Below are 24,116 nucleotides of genomic sequence, written 5' to 3'. Positions count from 1 at the left end.
TGAAAAAATAAAAACCTCCTCTCCAACCTGAGCTCCCAAGGTCCAGTCAGACGTGTCTGCGTTGCAGTCGGCTGATCAATACGTTAAAACATTTATGCACACCAGCCATGTGTTTGTAATTAAGATTCCATAAAATCTCCACCAAAAAACACACACACACACGCACACACACACACACACACACACACACACACACACACACACACACACACACACACACACACACACACACACACACACACACACACACACACACACACACACACACACACACACACACACACACACACACACACACACACACCGTTAATAGATCCTAGTCTTCCGCGGGGTTTATTAGCGAGGCCGGACCAGGCTTTTGGCTGGCTCAGAGTCAAGGTTTGAGATGATGACTGCATAATTACATACCTTCACGACTCTCCTGCTGCCTATATACTCCTCTTTCCCATCTCTCATACATTTTAGCCACCCAGTGTATCTTAATTCTTAACTCTCACCATCATTTTCTCCTTGTTTTAAATGGAAAAATCTCTGCTAGGGGTAAATGAGGTAAATCTAGAGTAGCTTGGGGGTGTGTTAAAGTCATCAGAGGGGGGCTGCCTCCCTGGTTTCTCATAAATGTTTTTTTTTTTCAGACTATGTGCACACGTTGCTATCAGGAATGTTCCTCATTGCATTTGTGGATTCAATTATATCAGGAGACCTTGTTTTACCAAATCTGATCAACCTTTAGTGAAAGGCAGTTTAACAAGGGCGAGTCTGTTAGCAGTTTCAGCTGCATCCAATCCAAACAAAGCAACTGGGATGTGGCAGACACTGTGGTGAAATAAATAGTTTTGCAGAGACTTTTGAGTGCACATGTGTGGGTTTCTCAGTGGGATAAAGTTTTCATTCTTTTCCTCTCTATATAGCATCACTTAAGAGTTACAGTGTTTGGCTGAGCTTTCCGTTCCGTAATTGATATTCTCGATTTAGGTGCAAAGCCAAATGTACGCTGTGGAGAGCAATAATAAATATTCACTAACATGTCGCAGACAATAAATTGGAGAGCAGGTCTGCATAGAATTAGTCTAACGATCTGCCCAGAGGGTTCATATCTCTCATTCCCCAAATCATGAACCAGGCAATTTCAGCTCAATCTTTCTCAGATGCTACATCCATATATCACATCAGAGCTATGTATGGTGCTATACTATATGCCCACCAGCTGAAAACACATGCCAATTTGTTTTTATGTTAACACCCCCCGAAGTGTTGGACTCGTTCCCGATACAAATTTCCGAAGGTTTAACGAAATGATTAAACCATCAGGCCTCCTGTCGGAGTCGGCACGCCATCTGGGTGGCTGATTGAAACTGCTCTCTCCCCATTCGTTCAGCCACCCGCCTGCTCCGTTAATTTACAGTTCACCTTTAATGAAATGTCTCCGCGCTGACACGAGCCAAGGCCCTGCCAGTGGACACGCCGTCGGGGCCACATCCAGGGCTGAATGATGGCTCCGAGTCACGGCGCCTGTCAGGATCTGGACTACAGAGTTTAAGGTGATCAATACCGAGGTGCTGCAACAAACTCGCAGGTTAAAGAGACAGGAGGAGGCTGAGATTTTATGTAGAGAGAAAAAAAGGGAGGGAGGGAAGTGACAAGGAAGAAAAGAGCACCGAGGAAGTGTCACAGGAAACATAAATGAAGTGAAAGCAAATGAGAGTGTGACTGAGTGAGACTGAGAGGGAGGCAGTGTGAAGAAAGCACAGCAGTGTTATTGATGTGTTGCAGAAAGGAGGAAAAGTGCTGGTTGATGCAGGGAGTTAGGGGAACTCACCGTGGTCGATTTTTGTCTGAATGATAGACACAGAAACAATCCCCAGTGGCCTGAGCAGAGAGTTGTTACAGTACTCTGGATGTCACGCTGCAGGACTCTCTGTTGAGGCATTACACAGCGACTCCTGGTCCTGCCCACACTGAACCGGACAGCCATTACTCAGCACTACAGCCACAGAGCCACAGGCAAGTTCGGCCTGATTCCTTAATTGTCATGCATTGCCTGGTGTTAGTTTCTGAGGAGACGGAGATGACGAAACTGTACGTATGTTTGCTAAACAGTGTGTTTGAGCTGCAGCAGAAGTAGGTTTAAATGAACCTCATTTATCTTCCCAGCTGGCAAGGGACATTCCCACAACACTGGGTAACATAGCCTACAAGTTCTAATGATTTTTCAAAGAAAATGCTTTAATCTAATGTTCAAAGAATGTTTTAAGAAGCCATTAATGTTCCTATAAAGGGGGAACGTCCTCAAACTAACATTTGAAAAACATTACTCAGGTGTTACTGAAGCTATTTTTGTGAAACGTTCTTGTGATATGATATATTAACAATGGAGGAACACTCTGCCTGCAATGTTCTGAGGACATTTTGGGGATGTTGTAGAGAGAACATACTATAGAATGTTCCTCGATAAAGCATTCTCACAGCGTTTTGCGATAACAAAGGAAAAATGTTTTCCAAATGTTATCAAGGCCTCAGAAGAGTCTTATATAACCTTTTTGTTGAGGAACCACATTATTGAATGACTGAATGCTTTTCTTTGAAACATTTCCAAAGTGATAACAAAGGAAAGATGTTCTCAAAACAACATTCAAAAAAATATTCTCTAGATGTCATTGAGACGTCAGATGACAGAATGTTCTTTGACGAACACAAATAATTATAAATAATCAAGTTGACTTTCCTTAAAATGAAGTTGAAACTGTTTATTTGACTGGAATCAAATGATTTAAGTAGATCTAAGTTGAAACACTGACATTATTTACAACTTAATTTGGAATTCCTTAATTCAATTTTGTGTCAGCAATTGAAGCAATTCATTTTAGTTGGTTCAAAAATTCTCTTTTTTTAACATGTAGTTGTGTAAAACAGCTGCAGGTCATTTGTAATACACATGTATTGGTTCACCTGTTTTTTTAGGGATGTCCGATATCGGCTTGTTTGCCAATAACAGATATGCCGATATCGTCCAACTCTGAATTTCCGATATCAACCGATACCGATATATATGGGCTATTTAACTAATTTTAGTTAACATCACATATCTCCTGTCGTAGAATTAACACATCATGCTTAATTCTATTGTGATGTCCCATTGGATGCATTCTCAAATCCAACAAGGCTTTCAAATGTAAACACTGTCTGTGCAAAATAAGAAAACTACTTCAACTTAAGTTATGGAAAAAATGCTGTATTTATGGCTTTTTTTTGTAAATTGTCTCAAACAACAGTTCACACTCTCCCTCTCTCCCTCCCTCTATGAGTGTGGTAAATGCCGGCGAAATCCAGGCATTATTTCATCAGTTTTCATGATATACAAAAAAAAAAACGCTAACGATATTGACTGATATTACACTTTTATGCCAATATCGGGCCAATAATATGGATCCAGCAATATTATTGGACATCCCTAATTTTAACATATCTGAGCCACTTACCTTCAATATTTTTTTAATGTAAAAGTGCTTGCCTAGGTGTCAACACACAAATAAAATAATCAAAATGTACTTAAATTTTCAAAAGTATCAATCCTCCTCATGCAAAATGGGGTCTATAAGGGACCAAACTTAGAAGCTGTTATAATAAAACAACAGTGATTTTGACTTTGCTTGATTTTTCAGAGAAAAATTTGAATTTTCTATTTGTTTTAGTGCAGTGCAATCAAAAATGCAACTTAATTTAGAGCACTATAATCAGTTTTTTAAAGATATACTAAAATTCAACATGTTCAATCTTCACAAACACGCAGCGGTTTCATTGAAGCCCTAGAATCACAGCTAAAGTCAAGGTTACTGCCTCAGCTGGTTGATTAATCCAGAAAAGCAGCAGCACTAATATCAGACATTAGCGTCCTTCAACACTTTTCTCTGAAAAACGAGTCCTGCTCCACTAAAAATGTGTTTTTCCTCTTATTCTTTGGCTCAGATGTGAGAGCTTCAATCCACTCAATAAGGATTTTGTTGACACCAGAAAAATATTTCCACTTTTTTCCGCTGAAGAAAGACAGTTTCTTCGAGTTCATCTAAAAACTGACTTTAACATGTACAAGACCATTGTGGAATGTTACAGCCAGTTTGGAAGCCAGATTGGGTCCAATGTTTTTCTCATACAAGTTGTCATGTTGCCATTATTTCTACTGTTTTCTCCCTTTTGCCTCTTGTTTGTCCTCTGTGTTTGTTCATATTATAAGAAGCATCCAGGCCTCTCAGGCCATCTGGGACAAAACTACTTTCTGTCCGCAAAGTCAAAACCAAACACAAAGAGGCCGTTTTAAGTTTTTATGCACCGCATATCTGGAATGAACTCCCAGGAAAGAGCAGGTCTGCTGCAGCTTTCAGTTCCTTTAAATCAAGGCTGAAGACTTTTCTACTTTCCTCTGCTATTCACTGAACTGAATCTGAGGCTTTTGAATATCTTAAACTGCACTGTAACCTTTACTTTTCTCTACTGTCTTTTATTCTGTATTTTACTTTTTTAATTGCATCGAAACATCATGTTTAATATCTATATCTCATTTACAGTTTGTCTTGATGCTTTTAACAGTATGTGTTAGGTAAAGCACCTTGAACTGCCTTGTTGTTGAAATGTGTTGCCTTGTGCATCACCTGCTGCAGTATTTAAGTGCACAGAGCAGAGCTTCATTTCTGCCTGATTCTTGGTGGAATCGTCTCCAAACACTGCTTAGAGCGTTTGCTTCCTATTGCTCTTCTCATTTCTCACCTTATTCCCTCCCACCAGAAATGAGAAAGAACACAGGAAGAAAGAAGCGGAATCATCAAGCTCTTAAAAAAAATAAGACTTTCGCACCTTGGAGCTGTCGTTTTAGAGTAACATCAATTAAATATTATGTGATGCACAGCTGCATCATCTGTCCATTGTTTTGGTACAGCACTGCTGATTTTTGGTGAACATAACAGTGTCCACAGCAACCTACAGTTTACATTTAGTTAAAACTGAATTCAGTGTGGCAACATGTGGTGAATATTTACACTGTAATAAATTACTGTACATATACAGCCAAATTCTAACAGTAGTGTGCGGTTTTTGCAAAATATGGTTATAAAAAAAGTAAAATTAGACGCTTTTTGGATCCAAAAATACAAAAGAAGGAGCATCTGACACAAAATCATGAAGCACTGTTTAAAGTTGTGATTTGATTCAGGCAGCTAAAAATATTATTGGTAACTTTACATGTCCTGAGATATACCATTTTAAAACAGTTTTCTTGTTTTTTACATTAAGTTCTATTTTTCCTAGAACAAACATAATAGAATACAATTTTCACACTTTAAATAAATATTCCCAATCCACAAAAATGCAAGTTATCCCTTTTCCTTCATTGTTTTAGGTGTTTTAGTGTGCTATGCATTTGTAAATGTTAAAAAGGGAGTTGGTAGATCTCAGTTCTAGATCATTGGGATTAAAGACACAACTTTATGTAGGGTGTATGCAATTCACACTAGTTTTTATATATTTTAGAAGTAGAAAATGTTGTAATTCACAGGCAGCTACGGCTAATGTTGATTACAGTGGCCACACTATATAAATATAATATATTGTTGGAAAATTTTGTTCCAGTATTAAACAGTAAGCCTCGTATTTTACTGAGTGCAGTCATCAATTACACAGTTGTGAACTGTTAAATAAATTCCAACACTGTAAAAAAAAGTAGAGTAAGCACTAGGGATCAGAACAGGCAGTATATTATATTTTACTGTCATTTTAAAGGAAAATTAGTTCTTTTTTTAAATTTAAGACACACACAAGTGCCTTTACGTATAAAAGAGACACACAAAATAAAGCATACCATATATTATGACTGAGTGATATAATATGTATTCACATTTGTCAGTCCTGCTTCTGACATCATTTGAACATTGCAGCTTTTATGTCACAAGTACAAAAAAACAAACATCAAGGATACACCTGTGCATTCTTGCTCATAGCTCCTCCCACCAGCTTCCTCGATTTACACCTTCTGTCCTCCAGATGCATTTTAGGAACTGAAAAATCCTCCACGATGCCGCGGCAACACTGATTTCCAGGTCACGGTGGGACGTGGAGGCTCAAAATAGTAAACCGAGTGGAGCCTCTGGTGTTTTGCTCCCAGTCTTTCCAGTCTAATCTGCGACTCCTCTGTGACACAGGTTCCTCATCTCCTCCGGTCGTCCCTTTGCCAGTTCGCTCCCACCTCCACCACCAACCGTCCAGCCTGCAGCTCACCGTGTCAGACGCCACATTTACCTCCTCCGTCTCTAAACCAAGCCAACCGGCACGCTCACAGCTACCAGCCATGAAGCGCGGCACACTTTCACATTCCCACGCAAGCCGCTCACCGGCAGCAGCCTCCTCGTCTCTGGTTTCCCTCTCTGTCTGCAATAAAACCTGTTAAACTGTGCAACCGAGTCTGTGTTCTGCATCTGGGTCCGGACCATTAGCCGTAACACAAGAGTGTGATGTGGAAACTTGAGGCCTTCAACGCATGTATAATGAGAGAATGGACATTTTTGTCTAGTAGTTAAAAATACCGGATTATTCAAAGATTCTACATTGTAAATTAAGGGTAGAGGAGGCCCTTTGGACTTTTTAGGTACATTTTTTGAGGAAAAAAATCCACTAATTTAAGGATTCTATTTTAAGATTCCTCGAAACGTGTTCGTAGGGATCTTTAAAGACCCCTCACTGTGACTTTTTTTAACCTTGTTAATGTCCATATGGTGTTTTTTTTATATGCTATAAGACAAATCACGAGCTAGTATCATGTGCTTCTGCCTTGCAGTGTACCAATTACCATCAGAAAAACCCAGATTTAGACTTTAACAGAACAGGATTTAATGCATAACAACCCTGGGAAAGCAAGCTTTCTGTATCTGCTTTAGAATCTGTTTCTGGATTTTGATGGAAAAAAACACATATACATACAAGTTAAAAAGATTTGATTATTCAAAGATCCTAGATTGTAAATTGAGGGTAGAGGAGGCACTGTCCATTTCTTTAGATTAATAAATTTCTTTTTGTGGAAAAAAAAGACGAAGTTAACTATTTTAAGATTTGTCAAAACATATCTGTAAGGATCTTTAAAGACCCCTTGCGATGATTTCTTTTTACCTTGTTAACATGTCTATTTGGTGTTTTATATATGCTAGAAGACATATGATGAGCATCTGCCTTGCAGTGTACCAAATACCATAAAACACAGATTTAGACTTTAAATGCAAATTTAACATGTAACAAACCAGAAGAGCCAAATTTCTGTATCGTCTTCAGAATCTGCGTCCGCATTTTCATGGAAAACACTAAATATGCAACTTTTATACACATAGATGAGTTTTTAGGGGTTTAATCAATGGCCAGAGAGGGACTGAATATTGATTGACTTATAAATTCCATTTGAAGTTCAGGAAAAAAAAGACATGAGAACTGCACAGCTGAAAACTCAACTATTCTGCTTCATGGGGAATGAGGTCTTTGATCATATTAGATTTACAGCCATCTAGAAGAATCAGCAAAAGAAACATTTAGCGTGAAAAATACGTGTTTTGGTTTTTCCAATTCTGCCTTGATCATATTAATCAGTCAGAAAAGCTCAGAAAGAAACACAAACACAAGATGTCAAAAATAATAACTGAAAAACAAAAAATAAAGAAAGAAAGGTCATGGAGAAAACATGCTTTGTAGCTGTTAAATATTGCATAACTGTCTTGATATAATATTAAATACTTTCAGTAAAGTTAAAAAGGACAACAAATTTGTGGAACTTTGCAAAATGTTGAGGATTTTTCCCCACCAACAAATGATGTGCATGATTTGCATATTGCATGTGAGGGTCACAAGCCTTAAGAGTACAACCCAAAAACAGCCAAACTCATTCCAACCAAATCCTTGAAAAATGAGAAGCCTGCAAACACACTAACACGCAAGAAACGCAGACAAAAACACATCTATCAACAAAGACCCGTGGCTCGCTGTAGGGTCAGCAGGCCCCCTGTGTTTTCCAAGGCTTTTTCTCTGAAGCTCCCGCTGTGGAGAAGGAGATGTGAGGAGTGGAGAGGAGGACTCAGAGGAAGAAGTCAGATGAAAGAGCTGAAGCCCTTCAGGAGTCCTTGCACCTTGCCAAGCTTCCCAGAGGCTGGAGCTACTATTCTTATCTTCTTAGAGCTCCCTCAGAAAAAAAAAAATCCCTATCTCTGCACTGAAAACTGCATGCACTCTTTCACTTTCCCTTTTTCCTGTCGCTATGCCCGCGCATACACGTCAATTGTTATGAGGCAGGAGGTCCTCGCATTTCATCAGCCGAGCTGCAGTATTCGCTGAGGGGATCAGCTCTGTTCTTCAAGCCTCTCAGAAGTTCCTCCGGGTAGAAAAGATGTGTGAGTTAGAGCTCAGTCTGCCATCTGGGGATGCACAGCTACACACCATGCTTCCTCTATCTCCGCCTGCCTCCCTCTCCCTCTTCCCTGCCCTTGGTTTCTGACTTGCAGCAGTGACAGCAGAGGGAGTTAGGAGTGGAGGAAGGTGGCACCAAGGTCGCAGAGCCCTCTCCGTCTGACAGAGGAGACCGCATGCATCAAACAAAAACCACTGTGGTGAATGCCCCCTCTCTCATTCCTGCCTGTCTCCGTCTCCCTGTTGGGGTTCAAGCTACAGGGCAACACATTCATCATCAGCAGTCTTAAGACCCAGTGTTTTAACTAGCTGCCATGTAAATACAAAGAACTATGTCTGCTTTATGGGTTCCCCCCTTCTAAGCCCGAACTCAGGCCCCATTCTCCAAAACCGCAGCAATTAGAATGGAATTAGATGAGACCGCGGCCGTAAATTTGGCAACAAATTTTCCCTCGGCTGCACAAAAGCTCCTCGCAGCATCACAGAGAAGCCAGACAGAAAAGCTAGAGTTGGTCGGAGGCTCTGCGGCGATCGTCATCCACTCCAACATGACGCCACAACAAGGAATCTCCAATCTGCCTTCGCCTCATTGATGTTTTTAGTGGACCTCAATTACTGAGTGACTGCATCCCGCTGTTCCACCAGTCAAAACACTGCCTTTTCTTCAGGAAATATTTTCACAGCACCATAATTGCTTCCATCTGTAGCTATGCTGTGGCAACACTAGCTATGTCATTACGGCTGAGTGAGTTCACAGCAAAAACGGGTGGCGAATGTGTGTGTGTGTGTGTTTGACTGTGAGTGTGTGCATTCATTGGAAAACCATTTATTTTTTATTTTTTTGTCAACACAGAGGAGATTCGAGGAAAGTTGGAACAAGGGAATGTGTTGCAGCAAAAAGCACCAAACGCCTGCCTCCTGCTCCCACTTGATGGCTAGTTTAGCAGAGTTGACTTTAGCTGATGAGCTGTCTGTGCAAATACAATTCGACTTGATCCGCCAAAAGGCCTGTAAACAGCAGAATAAAACGAGGGGAAGCATTTAGCTCATAGCTGCCGGAGGATTCGGGGACTTTCTGACATAATTTGGATGCGAGAATCTTTCCATTGCAGCTGAGAGATGCTTATGGCGAATTAAAAGAGTGAAGCCGGTGCTTTGACAGACCATTTAGCTCGTGTTTACGCTGTAACTGATTGGCCTGTCAGCAAAGGTCACAACCTGGAAAAAAAAGCCCGAAGCCGGCCGATCGACACGTCGCCGTAACCTGCAGCAAGTGGATCTGACATCCTATACTGGCTGTGGACGCCTGAACCAAACCTGGCTCATTATGCTGTTTACAGAAATGGTTTATACGACCTGTCACATGCACTTTCACACGTGCTCATCTCTCACACACACACAAACAACACTCAGCGTTAGTTTGGTGGTTTCTGTCAGCAGAGCGTGTTCTGCTCAAACATCATTAAAACTAAATCCAACAGAAATCCGGCTGCAGTTTGTCACGCTGGTTGACATGTCCACTGTGAAGAGTCGACTAAGTTAGAGAGGGCAGATATTAATGGATCTATTTTCCTGCAAGCACAAATGGTAAGTGCAAACCCTGGGCCCAGATGGGTGTGACCAGCTAATTTGTGCAATTGTAGACACCGGAGGCACAAGAGGAGTAGTGACACAGCACGGATCTAACTGGGAAAGAGGAGAAATTACCAGTTTATTAGGAGGAGGACGACAATATCAGCAGGTGGAGTCAGGGCAGGCTTTACTAATTAGCCAATCATGTCAAGATTGTCAGTTTCCTAATGGGCCACACTACATCTGAGTATTTTTCATTTAGCACTCCAGACAGGCAGACAGTTTTCAAATAACAAGACTACTGTTGGCTTTTAGTTTTATTACTACTGACCCTGAAAAAACTAAAAAACACAGCTTTTGCACTCTTGTTATAGCAATTTAAGCAGATTGGATAAACATACAAGTCTCCCTGGAATAGTTTGTTAGCACAGTGTACAGCAAATCAGAGAAGTTAATATATTTAAATCATTAAATCCTGCTGCCGTATAAGAATTGATTGAATAATTGATGAATCCACTCACACTGTTGACCCAAGTGTAAATATGCACATTGCTCAAATTACAGACACCAGACGGAACAAACACATCATCATTACTACCGTATGACGGGTGCAACTATTCAAACCAATTCAGTATGAAAGATTAGGAGCATGCATTTGAGCTTAATTGACATCGGGTTTTTTGAAGCAAATTTGAGCCGTGTTTGAAGACTAGAGCTTGCTACATTGTGTACCCCTCAAGTGTGTTGGTTTGCATCCAAGAGACAACAGTGAAGTACCTGCCGAGCCACAAGATTTACATTAGACACACATGCGTGCACACACACACACACATTTAATTGAATACAGATATTTTCTCTGACCTCATCTCTTTCATCAAAGTGTACCTCCCACAACACATCGTCTCAATTAGACGTTGAGTTCGCCAAACTGAGCTTTGATCAAAGCCGGTTTAGAGGAACTCTACGTCTCTGCATACTCAGACTAATATTCAGTGTGTGCGTGTGAGTGTGTGTGTGTGTAGTGATTTTGCTCCTAATAAATGCACAGAAAGCCATGTATAACCGCAAGTCAATACATTTAGCTACACTCAACTTCCGTGCAGTTTCCCATTAGGAAACTGATCTCACACTGTGGACTCCCGGCGACACAGAAAGACATTCCTTTAGTGACGGTGTTGAGAGGACGTCATCCTTCATTTTTGAGGGAAAAAAATCTACCAAAGCTAAAGATGAGGAAACCTGTGCAAAGTAAGAAGAAGGGCAGAAACTGTGTGATATATGAACAGAGAAGATTAAGAGGATAGGAGGCAGGTGGTTCACATCACCTCGACAGAGTTACAGCCTGGCCACAAGCCCGCTGAGGAGGCCGGTGACAGGACGGTGACACTGGAGACGCCGGCGGCACTCAGTCCATTTGTCACAGCTGCCTGGCCAAGCACCCATGAAAACAGAGGCTCCATCTCCCCCCGTCCTGCACCTTTCCTCCAATCTCCAAGCTTTCACCCACTCTCACCCTTGCTGGTGTGATTACCTCTGCACCTCCTCGCCTTGTTTCCCTTCCTTCCCCTGCTTCTCTCCTATACTCACCCTCATGACTCCACTCTCCTGATCCCCTGAACCGTTTCCTCCCCTTTCCATCCCCAAAGTTTGCCTCCTCCCTGTGATCTCTCAATCCTTTACTCATTCTTTTTGCTCCGCTCTCTACTCCTTGATCTGATTTAGCCGGCCTCCCCTCCCCTCCCAGTTCCCTTCACTCCTCTCAGCCCCATTCCTTCCTTCCTCCCCCCCTCCCTCCCTTGCAGAATCACCCTTGATATCTATTCGACTGCCATCAGCCAGAGAAGAGATGAAAATCGATTCTCCTTCCAGCAACTGCTCCTCTCTGGTTAAGGAGAAAGGGGGAGGCAGTTAGCTGGGCTCTAAGTAAGGCCATACATCCATCTCCCTTTGAGGTCTGATGACAAGGCTGCTCTGAAATCAGTGTAGCTCTGACTGAGGCTGGGGAGAGATGAGTTAGAGGAGAGGCCCCGAAGCAGCAGAGGAGCAGACACTGCGCTGCAATAAATGACTTGCAAAAGCAAAACAAGCATAATTTCCTGGTTTAAAAAAAGCAAAAACCTGAATATAACAGCCCAACACTGAGGCGTTGTTCAGCCAATTTACAAATTTAAACATATTTTTTCTCTTACAGAACCTGAGGCTTGGTCTAGTTATGCACACAGTTGTACTGTTCTAGGAAATGATGTTTCATACGCTCAAAGCATTGAAAAATATAACAGCAATAGGCTCAGCTGCTAGAAAAGGGTCACATTAAAGGTGATCCAGTCAGTGTTGTATGACTAAATGTTCTATTCAGTCTAGTGGCTAAATAACACTTAACTTGCTGTAGCTAATCACTATTTACATGATATTCCGCTGGTTCTCGTTATTTCTGGACCATGATTTTTTAAAATTTGACAGTGTGTACAAGCAAAATCTCATCTAATGCCAGTTCTCAACAGTTCTTCCAAAAGGGAATTTTTAAAAGTAAAATTCTCGTTTTGTTACAATCAAAAATGTGTTAGCTACCAGAGAAACAATCTATCTGGTGGTTTGAGGAAAAGGACAAAGATTAGAGATTAGTACAGCCTGCAAAAAACAAATGTAAATGTATTTTTCTTCTTTCCTATCAGTATGCCATGAATCATTTCACCTTATTTTCTTTTTTAGCTCCCTGACTCCATACATTTAAAGCACTGAAAAATTCACTGACAGAACCTGGGGCACAGTCTATTTATGCAGACAGTTGTAGCTTTATAGGAAATTTAGTTTCATATACTCAGAGCATTGAAAAACATATCTGGGGATAAACAGTAAGAGGCTCAGCTGCTACAAAAGGGTCACATGAAAGGTGATCCAGTTAGTGTAGTACAACTAAATATTGTCTAGTGGCTAAATAACAATATACTTCCTGTAACAGATCGGTATTTACATCAATTTCCACTGGTTGTTGTTATTTCTGGTCCATGATTTCTTAAAATTAGACTGTGTGTCCTCACAAAAGCTCATCTAATGCCATTGGCAGTTGTCAATAGTTCTTCCAAAGTAGGTTTTTGATAGCACACTTTTCATTTCGTTTGATTTGGAAATAAACCGTCTGGTGGTTTCAGGAAAAGGACAAAGATTAGAGATTAGTACAGCCAGGAGAAAATCGATGTAGAATGTATTTCTTCCTTCTTTCTTCTCCCTATATGATGAATCATTTCATCTTATGTTCCATTTGAGCTCCCGACTTCCTTTTGGGACCCACTGATTTAGGTGACCTTTAAATTTTATGCTACCACATACCCAACCACATACTTTTATTGAAAAAAAGATTTTTTAAATCAGATTTTTATGATCATTGATGGTTAAAGTTAACTTCGGAGGCCAGAGAGGGAAATTTCAGTTTGACACAAAGCTCCAGAAAGTGCTCCTCCACTAGGAAAGAAGTAAGCAAAGGGAAAGTGAAAATGAGTTTGCTGAATTTCCCCACAGTGCGATAGATAGGCCAGATCATATCTCACCTCTCATCTGCTGGGTCAAGATACAGACAGGTGGAATGAGTCCAATATAGAGGTATGAAATATTCAGCAACCGAAAGCCTTCTGTCTGTTCCACCAACCCGAGTCCCTGAGGAGTTTGTGTTGCCAGCATCTGTGTTTGTAAGTGCACAGGTGTAAAATATGTGTCCTGTATACATGAAAAATATGGCAGATGAAGGGAGGCTCAGAGAAAAATGCTGATAGACACATTTATAGAGTGTGTGCAGGCAGTTTTCAAAGTCTTAACGGTGTCAGTGACAGTTTGTCATAACAAGCCCATTGAAGCTGCGACTCTCTGTCTTCCTCCGACTGAATATTGCAATTGCAGATGGCTGAAAGAATCTTTGTCTTACAGAAAGACAAAGAAAGATGGATTCAGCTTGAACTGGGGACAGGAAACACTGAGGGAAAGCATCCATAACAGAGACAGTGAGAGTGTCAAATGGGAAAAAAAGGAGCGAGATACGATGAAAAGATTGGCCATGGCACCAAGTTCATCACCGTATCGGAGACAAAGTGCTGTCTAAGTGTTGGTGGCGGCTGTCAGATGGATGCTGGCTCGAGTTCCTGCCATGCCAGCCCAGCAGCTCCTCTTCGTCTTGTGACAACAGAGCTAACCTCTGTCAACAGAGCTCAGCTCCGGCATATTTCGAGACTGGATCAGACGCTGGAGCAAACATGCCTCAGAGCTCTGAAGTTCCTCAAAGACAGGGACGTAGAGCAGGACAGTCCATCTTTATGTAACACTGCTCCGAGACCGACAGATACCAGAGCACTGCATGCTTTTATCTCAGTGTACCTCAGCTCTCTGACGGGTGTAAATCTAAGAGACGATACGCTCCTTCTTATCTGTGTTCGGCTTAAAGGACTTAATATCTCAATTTATGAATCATGAGAAGTATGACACAGTTTGTGAGATGTACAGCGGTTTATCAAAAAGTTCCAGGACTTTGAGTGTGAATGGAGCAACAGAGAGTTTAAACTGGACCTGTGCTGCACATATTTCTGTTGTGCGCATTTACTGTTTCTACACGAACTGGAGAAAACATCACGTTCTGTATCAGTCAGCAGCTTAGAATTATCCAGTCTTCACATCCGGGATCATCACTAGTGATTAGAGGTGGATCTGCAGCTGCCACTGAGAGAAAACTGCAGTTTTCACACTTTTTTCCTACAATGTCTTCATTCTCCATTACAACGACTGGTTTCTGTTGACTACAGCACACCATTCATTCACTGTGTGCAAATGACACTTCAAGCGTCCCTTTTATGGCAGCCAGGTGAAGAAAACCTGGTTTAACAAATAAATTTGATAACTATCATTCATGAGCTCTGAAGTTTTAGATTTTGTTTAGCCAGCTTACACATATAAAGCCAGGCTATCTCAAACTTGTTTCCAACTGTATACCAAAGAAGCACGCTCACTGTTTTCTTCAACATCCTCGTGACTGTGTGCTGAGAATTAGTCCTCCACGGTTGGACTGTCAAGGCGGAGTTCTACTGTAACGTCCTAAAGGAAGAACATTCAGCACAAACAGCTGCTATGTGGTTGCTCCAATGTTATGTCTGTCCAGTCACAATGCAAAAACTGCAAGTTTTTTTAACCACAACAACACAAACATCGGAAATCAATCCACCCTACTCAACAGATTTGACTCCCCATGACTTCTTCCTCCTCCCCAAAACAGATATTCAAGATTCAGACCTTATTGCTGATGGTGTTAGACACATCAAAATGTGTCATGTGACATCCTGATTCATAACAGTAACTGCTCGCACGTGTTGCATATTCAGTCCTAGAACTTTTTGATCAACCTTCACATGTTGTTGCTGTGGAAGAAGCTGATCTTTGGTTGATATACAAGTTACTTAATGGGTACGAACAACTGAAAATGATTGCGAAGGCTGTTTGAATATGAGACCTTTAGATTGGTAGAGTATTTAGTGAATATATGCGTGCTGTACAAGGAAATCTTGTATTAGTAGAGATTTGTTTTCACATGACGTCTCGAACTCATTTGTGCTCAGCATAGTTTCTTGATTAACTGTAAACACTGTTGTTTTGTGAATGCGTGAATGACAGAATACAATTCGCTTCACCCATTCGTTTAATCGATTTGGCTTTTGCCTGAAGCGATGCACACAAATGACGTACAATCTGAGCCGCAGAAGATCACAAAGATGCCAAGAAGTAAGAATAAGTGCAGCAATCATCAGTTTCATATTACGCCTCACACAGGTGTCCAAGTTCCAGGTTTCAGGTGCATGCACTAAGGCATTAAGAGATAAAAAATGAGACAGAAAGGGACAGAGAGAATGAGTAGAGTCAAAAGTCAGGCAATCTCCGCTACTGCTGCTGTGGGAAAGTGAAATATGAAATAATCTTTGAGATTTGCTGTTGGAAAAGCTTTGTTCTCCACTTTAAGTACCAGTGTTTGACCTCGAGACCCTGCACCAGACCTCCACTTACAGCATACAGAAAAAGATCCAATACCAGAGCTTGTAAAACACTCCATTAGCTAACTGAGCATGAGTAATTATGTTCATCTCTCACCCACTGGTGTAGTACAGAAGTAGAGTAATGATCATCGAAGTTGCACTTTTAATTACAATCCTCCTGTATGTGTTTGCAGAAGTGAAGTTCCCTCTTGGTAGAATTTGTAGGAATTAAATTAATCTCACATTTTTCATGAAGTTTATGATATTTTGCACAAACTTTTAGGAATCAAAAGCAGAACGAATGCATAATCAGTGTTAAATATAACACACAACGTGGAGGATCATGGGTTTCTGTTCAGGAGCAGGAGTTTGATTTGGGTTCCTCACATGTTCTATAAGGCGCCACAAATGGGCCCAGTGAAGACAAATAGCTAGCTTAACTTTGCCATGCACAGAGTGAGCATCAGCCATCAATTACTGAGGCCGTCCTCTGTGCCTTCAGTGGTCAGAGGACCTGAAGTGAGAGAACAGCATCAAACAGAGCGCCCATCTGAAAAAGGATTAGAGTTGTACGCGGGTTCCGATTATGCAATATTTATCTGTTCTTTTCTCAGGGAGCACGGCACATGAACTCGGGGAACTTTCAGAAGCAAAGGATTAATTTGCACGCATCGGAATTAGCGCTTAGATCAAAGCGAAAGTGTGTGTGGGGGGGGGGGGTGTCATGGGAGTATCCAGAACCTCTGCACATCTCGAATAGAGATTTGCTGGTTACCACTTCAATTTTCATAATGATATGGAGAAAGAAAAAAGGGAGATATCAAGGGGGAGAACTCAAGCCGGAGTTGAATATAATTAACCGCATGTATAGGGAACAAAAAAACCCTCCCAGACCAAAGCAAAGACAGCACACGAGTAAAGAGAGAGTAAACAGAAAGAAGAACAAAGTTAGCTAAAACATACAGAGATCTTCTCGCCGGCATCAGAGACTAAAATGAGTCTTGCAGACCGTCTTCGTGTTTGTTCTTGGTGGTTACTCTTGGGAGGAGTGAGATACTACAGAGCACTGAGGTGGATTGGGACTTGTCTCGGTGTTTATTTGTGGATTTCCTCTGTATAAATTGAAACTACCAGGCTCCTTCCTCGCTCTTACTGTATTGTTGTTTACCCTGACAAGTTATGTAAGGATCGGGGCAAAGACAAGAGAGCTGTTTGCTTTAACACTTGTAGGCAAACACACACACACACACACACACACACACACACACACACACACACACACACACACACACACACACACACACACACACACACACACACACACACACACACACACACACACACACACTCTGGCTGACTCCTCTTACCGTCACAGTCACCCAAGTGGGCCACGTTTCCCTGTTCAACATCTTGCTCGAATGGCAGTCTGTAGAGGAGAAGAGACACAGTCATTAATCAGAAGACACAGAGGCACAGCAACTCGGTCAGTGACACACAGCACAGATCCACTCTGATAGAGGAAAACTAGCTCAATGTTACAGCTAAGGACGAGTCACAATGGAGCGCAAATCTCCACGAGCCACTTCCAATTGAAGGAATTTTTGTTTTTGTTATGGTAAAGAGAAAAATTAAAAAAAAAACATTAAATCTGAAAAGGAACTGGAGAGACCCTTGAGCTGCCTAATATCCCACAATAATCACCATTATAATTTTAAGATAAGCACTTATGCCTGCAGCGACAATAATTAAGCTAATTAATGCAATGAATTCTAAATATTTCTAGGTCAGCATGTGTCTTCATGTTAGGATATCTTCGCTGTGGATACAAACTCCTTATCTTGAGGTGTTACAGTGCTTTCAAGAAAATCTGGTTTACTCATTAAAATGCACCTTAAGGAGCTGCTTAAAAATATGTAATATACGATTATTATTATATCAGTTATATGGAAAACCTATTAAACATGTAAGGAAAAATAATTTGTCGTATCAGTTTTATATTCAACAAATCCTCAAGCTGTTCTTAGTTTTCCGTAATTCTTGAGAAATTATGACATATTGTATTTCTACAACTCATTTCCCATTCGGGCGACAGGGGAGCGGGGAACAACTCAGCAGACAATAACATGTGATGAAGTGAGGAAACGGAGAGGAAATGAGAACAGCTTACAGGCCAGGTGCTCACAAAGACAAACACAACTGCTTTTAGTTATGGTCCATGTCTGGGGAAATGGCACCAAGTTGCAGTGGACAGACTGAGAGAATCTGAGCGAACGCACAAATCCATAAGCCTGCAGGCTCCGCTCAGTACAGAAAAACACTGCTAATGAAGTTCAGGTGGATGGAAAGACCCCAAGTTAAGTGATTTAAGTAAAATGTGTGAGAACGTGCTCTTTTGCTGTCTTTTTCCAATAGCACAGCGATGGAAGATGCACAGGGTTCACATTCTAATGCAGACTGGACAAAAATCCATTAGAATTGAAGGTACTTGATGTATAAATTAGAATAATTATGACAAAATATGATACATTTGTAAATGCAGTGGCACTGTAATAAAAACATACACACACAAAAGGTTTCCATTAAGATTTGAGTGTTGGTTACCACACATATACTGAAGAGGCCCTGCAAAAATAATGCTAATTTTTTTGTGCATTAAAACGCATTCACACTGGAAAACATTAATTTCCACCGTTATATTAACATTTACACCAAAGCACGTAACAGGAGAATGTTTTAACATTATAAGTGTATGTATTTCTTACTCAGAGTTTAATAAGAATATTGACATTATTTCTATCGTCTATTTTTAATCATTTAACCCTCCTGTTTTGAAAAAATCCCCCAAATTTGGCAAGAAAAGTCTTGCAAATATTTTCAAAAAATTCGCAAAAATCTTCTAAAAAAATCTTTATCTTTACTTGTTCTTTCCCTTACTAGGATGGGCCATTTCATTATTTTATCTGGTGATCTTGTATTGATTTATTTTGAAAAGCTCTATTTCTGCACTTTTGCTTCCCTGGTCTTACTTTTTGGGTTTGGACTGAGCAGCCTTCTGTTGTTGAATGTTCTTCCTGACTGTTCTTCTTTTCTCTTTTCCTCTGTCTCTAAAGCCCTTTGTGAACTCTGTCTTTAAAAGGTGCAATATAAATAAAGTTATTATTATTATTATTATTACATTTTCTTATCTGTACACTTAATATGAAGCTACAACCAGAACACCATTAACTTAGCTTACTATGCAGACTGGACTCAGGGAGAAACAGTCAGCTTGGGACTGTCAAAGTTACCTCTGAAACTCACTATAAACTTGCATGCTGGAACAATTTCCTGGCCAGACCTACACTAACTGAGAACAAGAAAACAAATAACCTACAAGTTTCTTCTGGCACTTACCAGGCTGTCATTGTGAATAAGAAATAGTTTTTAATGACCTGCCTTGTAAAATAAAGTGAAGAAAATAAGCGTATCCCTCAAACTGTTAAACTTTTCCATGTTTTAAAACTGCTTCTGATTTGAGGGGTGATGTGTGAATTGATGTGATTTGTTGGGCATAAACTGTCAGGGATGTCCAAACAGATTTGACTAACAGCTGCAACCAAACTGTTAAAACTTGGTAAAGATCCGCAGTTGAGAAGCTTATGACTTAAAAAGTCTTCAGATAAGTAAGAATGTTGTGAATGCTGCCAAACATCTTTTACAGAGACGATATTGATTGAAGTGAGAGAATGTTTCCAAAGAAAGGTGTGCAGATATACGTCGATGTTATGTTGGACTGTAATTGAGTTTTTCTTTTTCATATTTCTGCACTGAGTCAGTGTTTGGCCTTCAAACCACATCTAAGGAACCAGGACATGAACTGTGGAAGCAGGATGCTGAATTTACCTCAGCGAGTTGGTATCGTGCAATTAGCTAAAGGCTCCAGCAGCAGCGCAGCCAACATTCGTGCTTTTAATGCCTGAAAAACACTGTGACAAATGAGTCTGAGTGCGCCACGAACGTACAGGGGTTGTCATCTTAATAAAGAATAATGCGTTGTGTTCAGCTGGCTGCTCACACACTGTGGGTCATTTACTTTGTATACATTAGCTTTGCCTGTGGGTTTGCGTGTGTGCATGTATTTTTTTTCTTTCTTTTACAGTGATTTTTATTTCTTGCACAGGCTCCCAGGTAGATTGGATCATTATTTAAAGATGCTGTAATGAAACAGAAACTGATAAAGACCACATGTGCGTGCACGGTGAACGCTGTAGACAGTGTAAGAGCCTTCAGCTGGTTCTCCGGGGAGTACTGCTGCAGTTGACAGGAATTATGGAGAAAGATTACAGAGCAACTGAAGTAATTTAATAAATATATTGATATATTGCCTGCTACGACATCTGAACACTTCATGCGGCAATTAAGAATGTATGAGTAGCTAGCAAGAGCAGAGAGTAGATGAAAGTTAGCTAAAAGAAATGGATGAATGATTGAAATATCCACCATCTGCAACCAAGTGATACGAATGCAAATTTAAAGCAACCTAAATATAAAAAAATCTAGCAATAAGCAGTATGCATGCATTCCAGTGGACACATTTCTGACAAAAGAAGCTAAAACCAGAATCTAGACTTTGTTTGCTCCAAAACAGTGTATTGTCACATTATTCCCACTGGCAGAAGCTGAAGAGACAATCAGACAGAAATCAGGAAAATACAACATACACAATCAAATCAAGCATAAAACTAACTTTCCTGGCAGCAACATTCACCATCACAAAAGCTGCAAAACTTATTTTCCTCGGAAACGGCCCAAATTAAAAAAGAATCTAAAGTTATATGAGGCCAGCTGCTGAGCTCTCTCCTCTGGCGTCACTTTGCAAAGAGAGGTTGCATTATTCCACAAAGAGGAAATTCACAGTAACTCAATGCAGGATCGATTGCCGAGTTGACTGCCCTTGGTAAATCTAATCAGGACCAACATAGAGGCCTTTAATAATATAAGCAGGCAGCCTGAGGTGGTCTTTAAGGCCCATGTTGTCCGTTCAGCTGGCACTACACCTGTGTTTGAAGGCCTAATTCAGTAAGCGGCTTGACTAAAGAGAAATTTGATTTCACTGGAGGGAATCAGCCGCAACTAGAGGTGAGCTGTCAAAACAAACCGCTGCGTTTCAGACAACACACTGTCTGGGTGGATGTGCAAAACACAGACAGCGTTACACAAGAGAGAACACAAAAAGCCACTCAGTTGCACCCCGACACGGCGTTTTATGGCCAACACTCGACAGCATGTGAAGCCAAGGAGCATTGTTTAGGATCAGACATCTTGAATCGATAAGTACACACAGAGGAGACGGTGTGACATGCAGCTTAGAGGGCATAGATGTTGCTCAAATAGTGGCAGCCAGAAGGAAGGACTTCCAGAGCAGATAAATAATATATGGGGCATCTCTACGGGTGGTCTGCTGCCAGAAAAATAACCTTCAGAGGAATGATAAATGGAGAAATAAATCAAGTCAAATCAAAAACTATAGGATCAAAAAAATGGGAAAGGAGAGGAAGGTGGAAACCTGCAACTTCAGACGGACGTAAACACTTTAAGTCATTTTAGTTCAGGTTCCACCTGGGCTGGACTGGTAAAATCATAGCATAATAACCTATAAACAGCCACAACTCTGAATGTTTCCCTTTGTTTTAGTGCAAAAAAGTCCAAGTACATTCTGAAAATGTTCACATTTATTGAACTATCTTTTCACAAAACACGAACAACCTGAAATTTCATGGAAAAATAAGTGCAATTTCAACAACATTATGCCTCAGTTGATCATTTGTGCATTACAACTTACAGATCATGTTGTATCTGCAAAGACAAAACATTTAGTCAGGTGTCTGGGACTGAACAATATAGTATTTTACTTTATGATCACAACAACTTGTCAAATGTAGAAATTAATTTGCATTCATTTCCGCATCTGTGTCGTAATCCTGACCACCTGAACTGACACATACAAACTAAAGTGGGAACTATTAAGTAAGAAGGTGAGGTATATATAAAATGTATGTGTATATATATATGTATGTATATATAAAACCCACCAAACTAAAACTGCTGACTGACATCACATTGCACAATGTCTTCTCCATAATTTTTACACTTTGTAAAGTCCGGACTGGACCCTCTGGCGGGCCGGTTTTGACAGGGGGAGACGTATGTTTGACACGCCTGGTTTAAGTGAAGCAGTGAGCGAGTTGTGATGATGGAAATGCGACTGGAAAGGTGTCATACCTGGTCCCAGGTCTGAGGAAAGAACAGGTGCTTCCTCTGGTCCAGCCACAGTATGGATCCCTGGAGGCGATGCAGTTCCTGCAAAGGGAGAAGAAAAAAAAACTCATTTCATTGATTCAACCCCTGAGCTTCTCAGTTTTACTTATGTTCCTTTAATGAAGTTTCAGAGTCACAGTCTGACTTGCTTGAGCATGACAACTACAAATTTCACACATGACATAAGGGCAACAATTGACTCACTTCCAACAGCAATTAATTTAAAAATTGTTTTTCTTATTAGTTGAAATATAGGTTTAGCTCATTAAACTACAAATACTGACAATCAACAGTTATGGTGTGATTTTCCACCTTGAAGAAGCTACAAATGTTCACGTTTTCCACCATGTAAAACTTCCTTAATGTTATTCATCACAGTGAATATTTTGTCATCTTTGTCATGATTGCAGTACTGGCCAAGGTGGGAAGAGAAACATTTTAAAGAAGTATTTCCTTAAAGTAATGTAGGAATTATCTTGACAGTAGTTATGTGGACAAAACAGACTTAAGTGGATTTTTCCAGGATTTCCAACCACATTTTTGGAGTTAAGAGCTGAAGCTGTAGAAAACTTCATAAGTGGAGATTAGTTATAGGAAATTCCTCCATTCTGTGATTTGAAAATAGTTGTCCAGCAGCAATCTTCAACAATTTTTTTTTCTCCCAGAAACTGTTTCTCAGTGTCAGTGTTGCCTGGGGAGTATCTATTGAGTTTGATTCTCAGAAAATATGCGTCACATATTAGATACTTTAACACCATCTTTTACTCCATATTTTAACTCAACCTCCTAATGTCCTTGGCTGCAGCCAAAAATCTTCCTGCTCACAGCGACTCTGCCACACAATGATAATGGAATGCGGACAAAACCACAAAGCCACTGAAATGTTCACTGTGAAAGACTGCCAATCTCTTGCAAGTCTTTGTAAGTTAATTTTCATACAAGGCTTGTGTCGAGAATAAAAAATTACACTTGGAAAGAAGGGAATCATTCTGAAATCCTCTGCCAGCAATGTAGAACATCCTACGAGGGATTAGACGATGCTGCCCAATGAAATAATGTGTGAAACCTTTTAACACTACGTCTTTATAATCACCTTATACATAGTTTAAGCATACATAGGCCATTAGCTCTGGTGGTTAAGCATTTTTTAATCATCCTAATGTCTCCATGTAGTGTTTTCCTCTCGCAGAAATGTGCTCGGGTTCTGTTTCCTTGACAACAAGATCTTGACAACATATCATCACTCCAACCGCACAGACTAGCATCGCTCCTCGCTGTGACATTTTCTGCCTGACATATCATACAGCTTGGGATAGACAGACACGGCCGGAGCAAGTTTCTCATCCAGTAAAGACAGCAGGGCCTTTCTGAAAAGTTTTCAACTCGATCTAGAACACAAGAAAAGGCACTGCACTCTGAACAAAGGCCGTATGAAGCTGCACACATTGTCCCTTCCTCTGAAACTATTAAAAAAAGATGCCGATATGCTGTAGTTAACTGAACAACATGAGTTTGTAATGATGTGGGATTAAACAAGGTCGAAAGGTCATATCTGCATACACTGTAAAGTAATGTTGCTACAATAAAATGTCAGATCGACATTAATTTGTTGAGAAATAACCTTTAAAATAATCAAACTGGATTAACGCCAGGTGGAAGAAAATCTGTGCATTAACCTTCAACACACTGAACATAAATTCATAGCGTGTTCAACCAGCATTTCCCTATAACAGAAAAGCACCAGAGCTTCATCAGAAATGTGGGTTTTGTTTCTATGACAATAATATCTTGACAACATGCCATCTCTCTAACTACTAG

General features: G+C 40.5%; 1 protein-coding gene across 2 annotated transcripts in view; it reads right to left on the bottom strand.

Annotated features, from left to right (window-relative positions):
- The window catches only part of sema6bb (sema domain, transmembrane domain (TM), and cytoplasmic domain, (semaphorin) 6Bb), a 149,646-nt gene that overhangs the window by 16,270 nt on the left and 109,260 nt on the right, over positions 1-24,116 (bottom strand). For both annotated transcript variants that reach the window (XM_055017381.1, XM_023299842.3), the window contains 2 exons: positions 22,263-22,340; positions 17,369-17,427 (listed from right to left, as the gene is read on the bottom strand). In XM_055017381.1, coding sequence (XP_054873356.1) covers positions 17,369-17,427; positions 22,263-22,340 — 137 coding nt within the window. The remainder of the gene's footprint in view (positions 1-17,368; positions 17,428-22,262; positions 22,341-24,116) is intronic.

Source organism: Amphiprion ocellaris, chromosome 2 (genome assembly GCF_022539595.1).
Source record: "Amphiprion ocellaris isolate individual 3 ecotype Okinawa chromosome 2, ASM2253959v1, whole genome shotgun sequence".
Taxonomy (NCBI): Eukaryota; Metazoa; Chordata; class Actinopteri; family Pomacentridae; genus Amphiprion; species Amphiprion ocellaris.
This window is presented reverse-complemented; position numbering and strand designations above follow the sequence as displayed.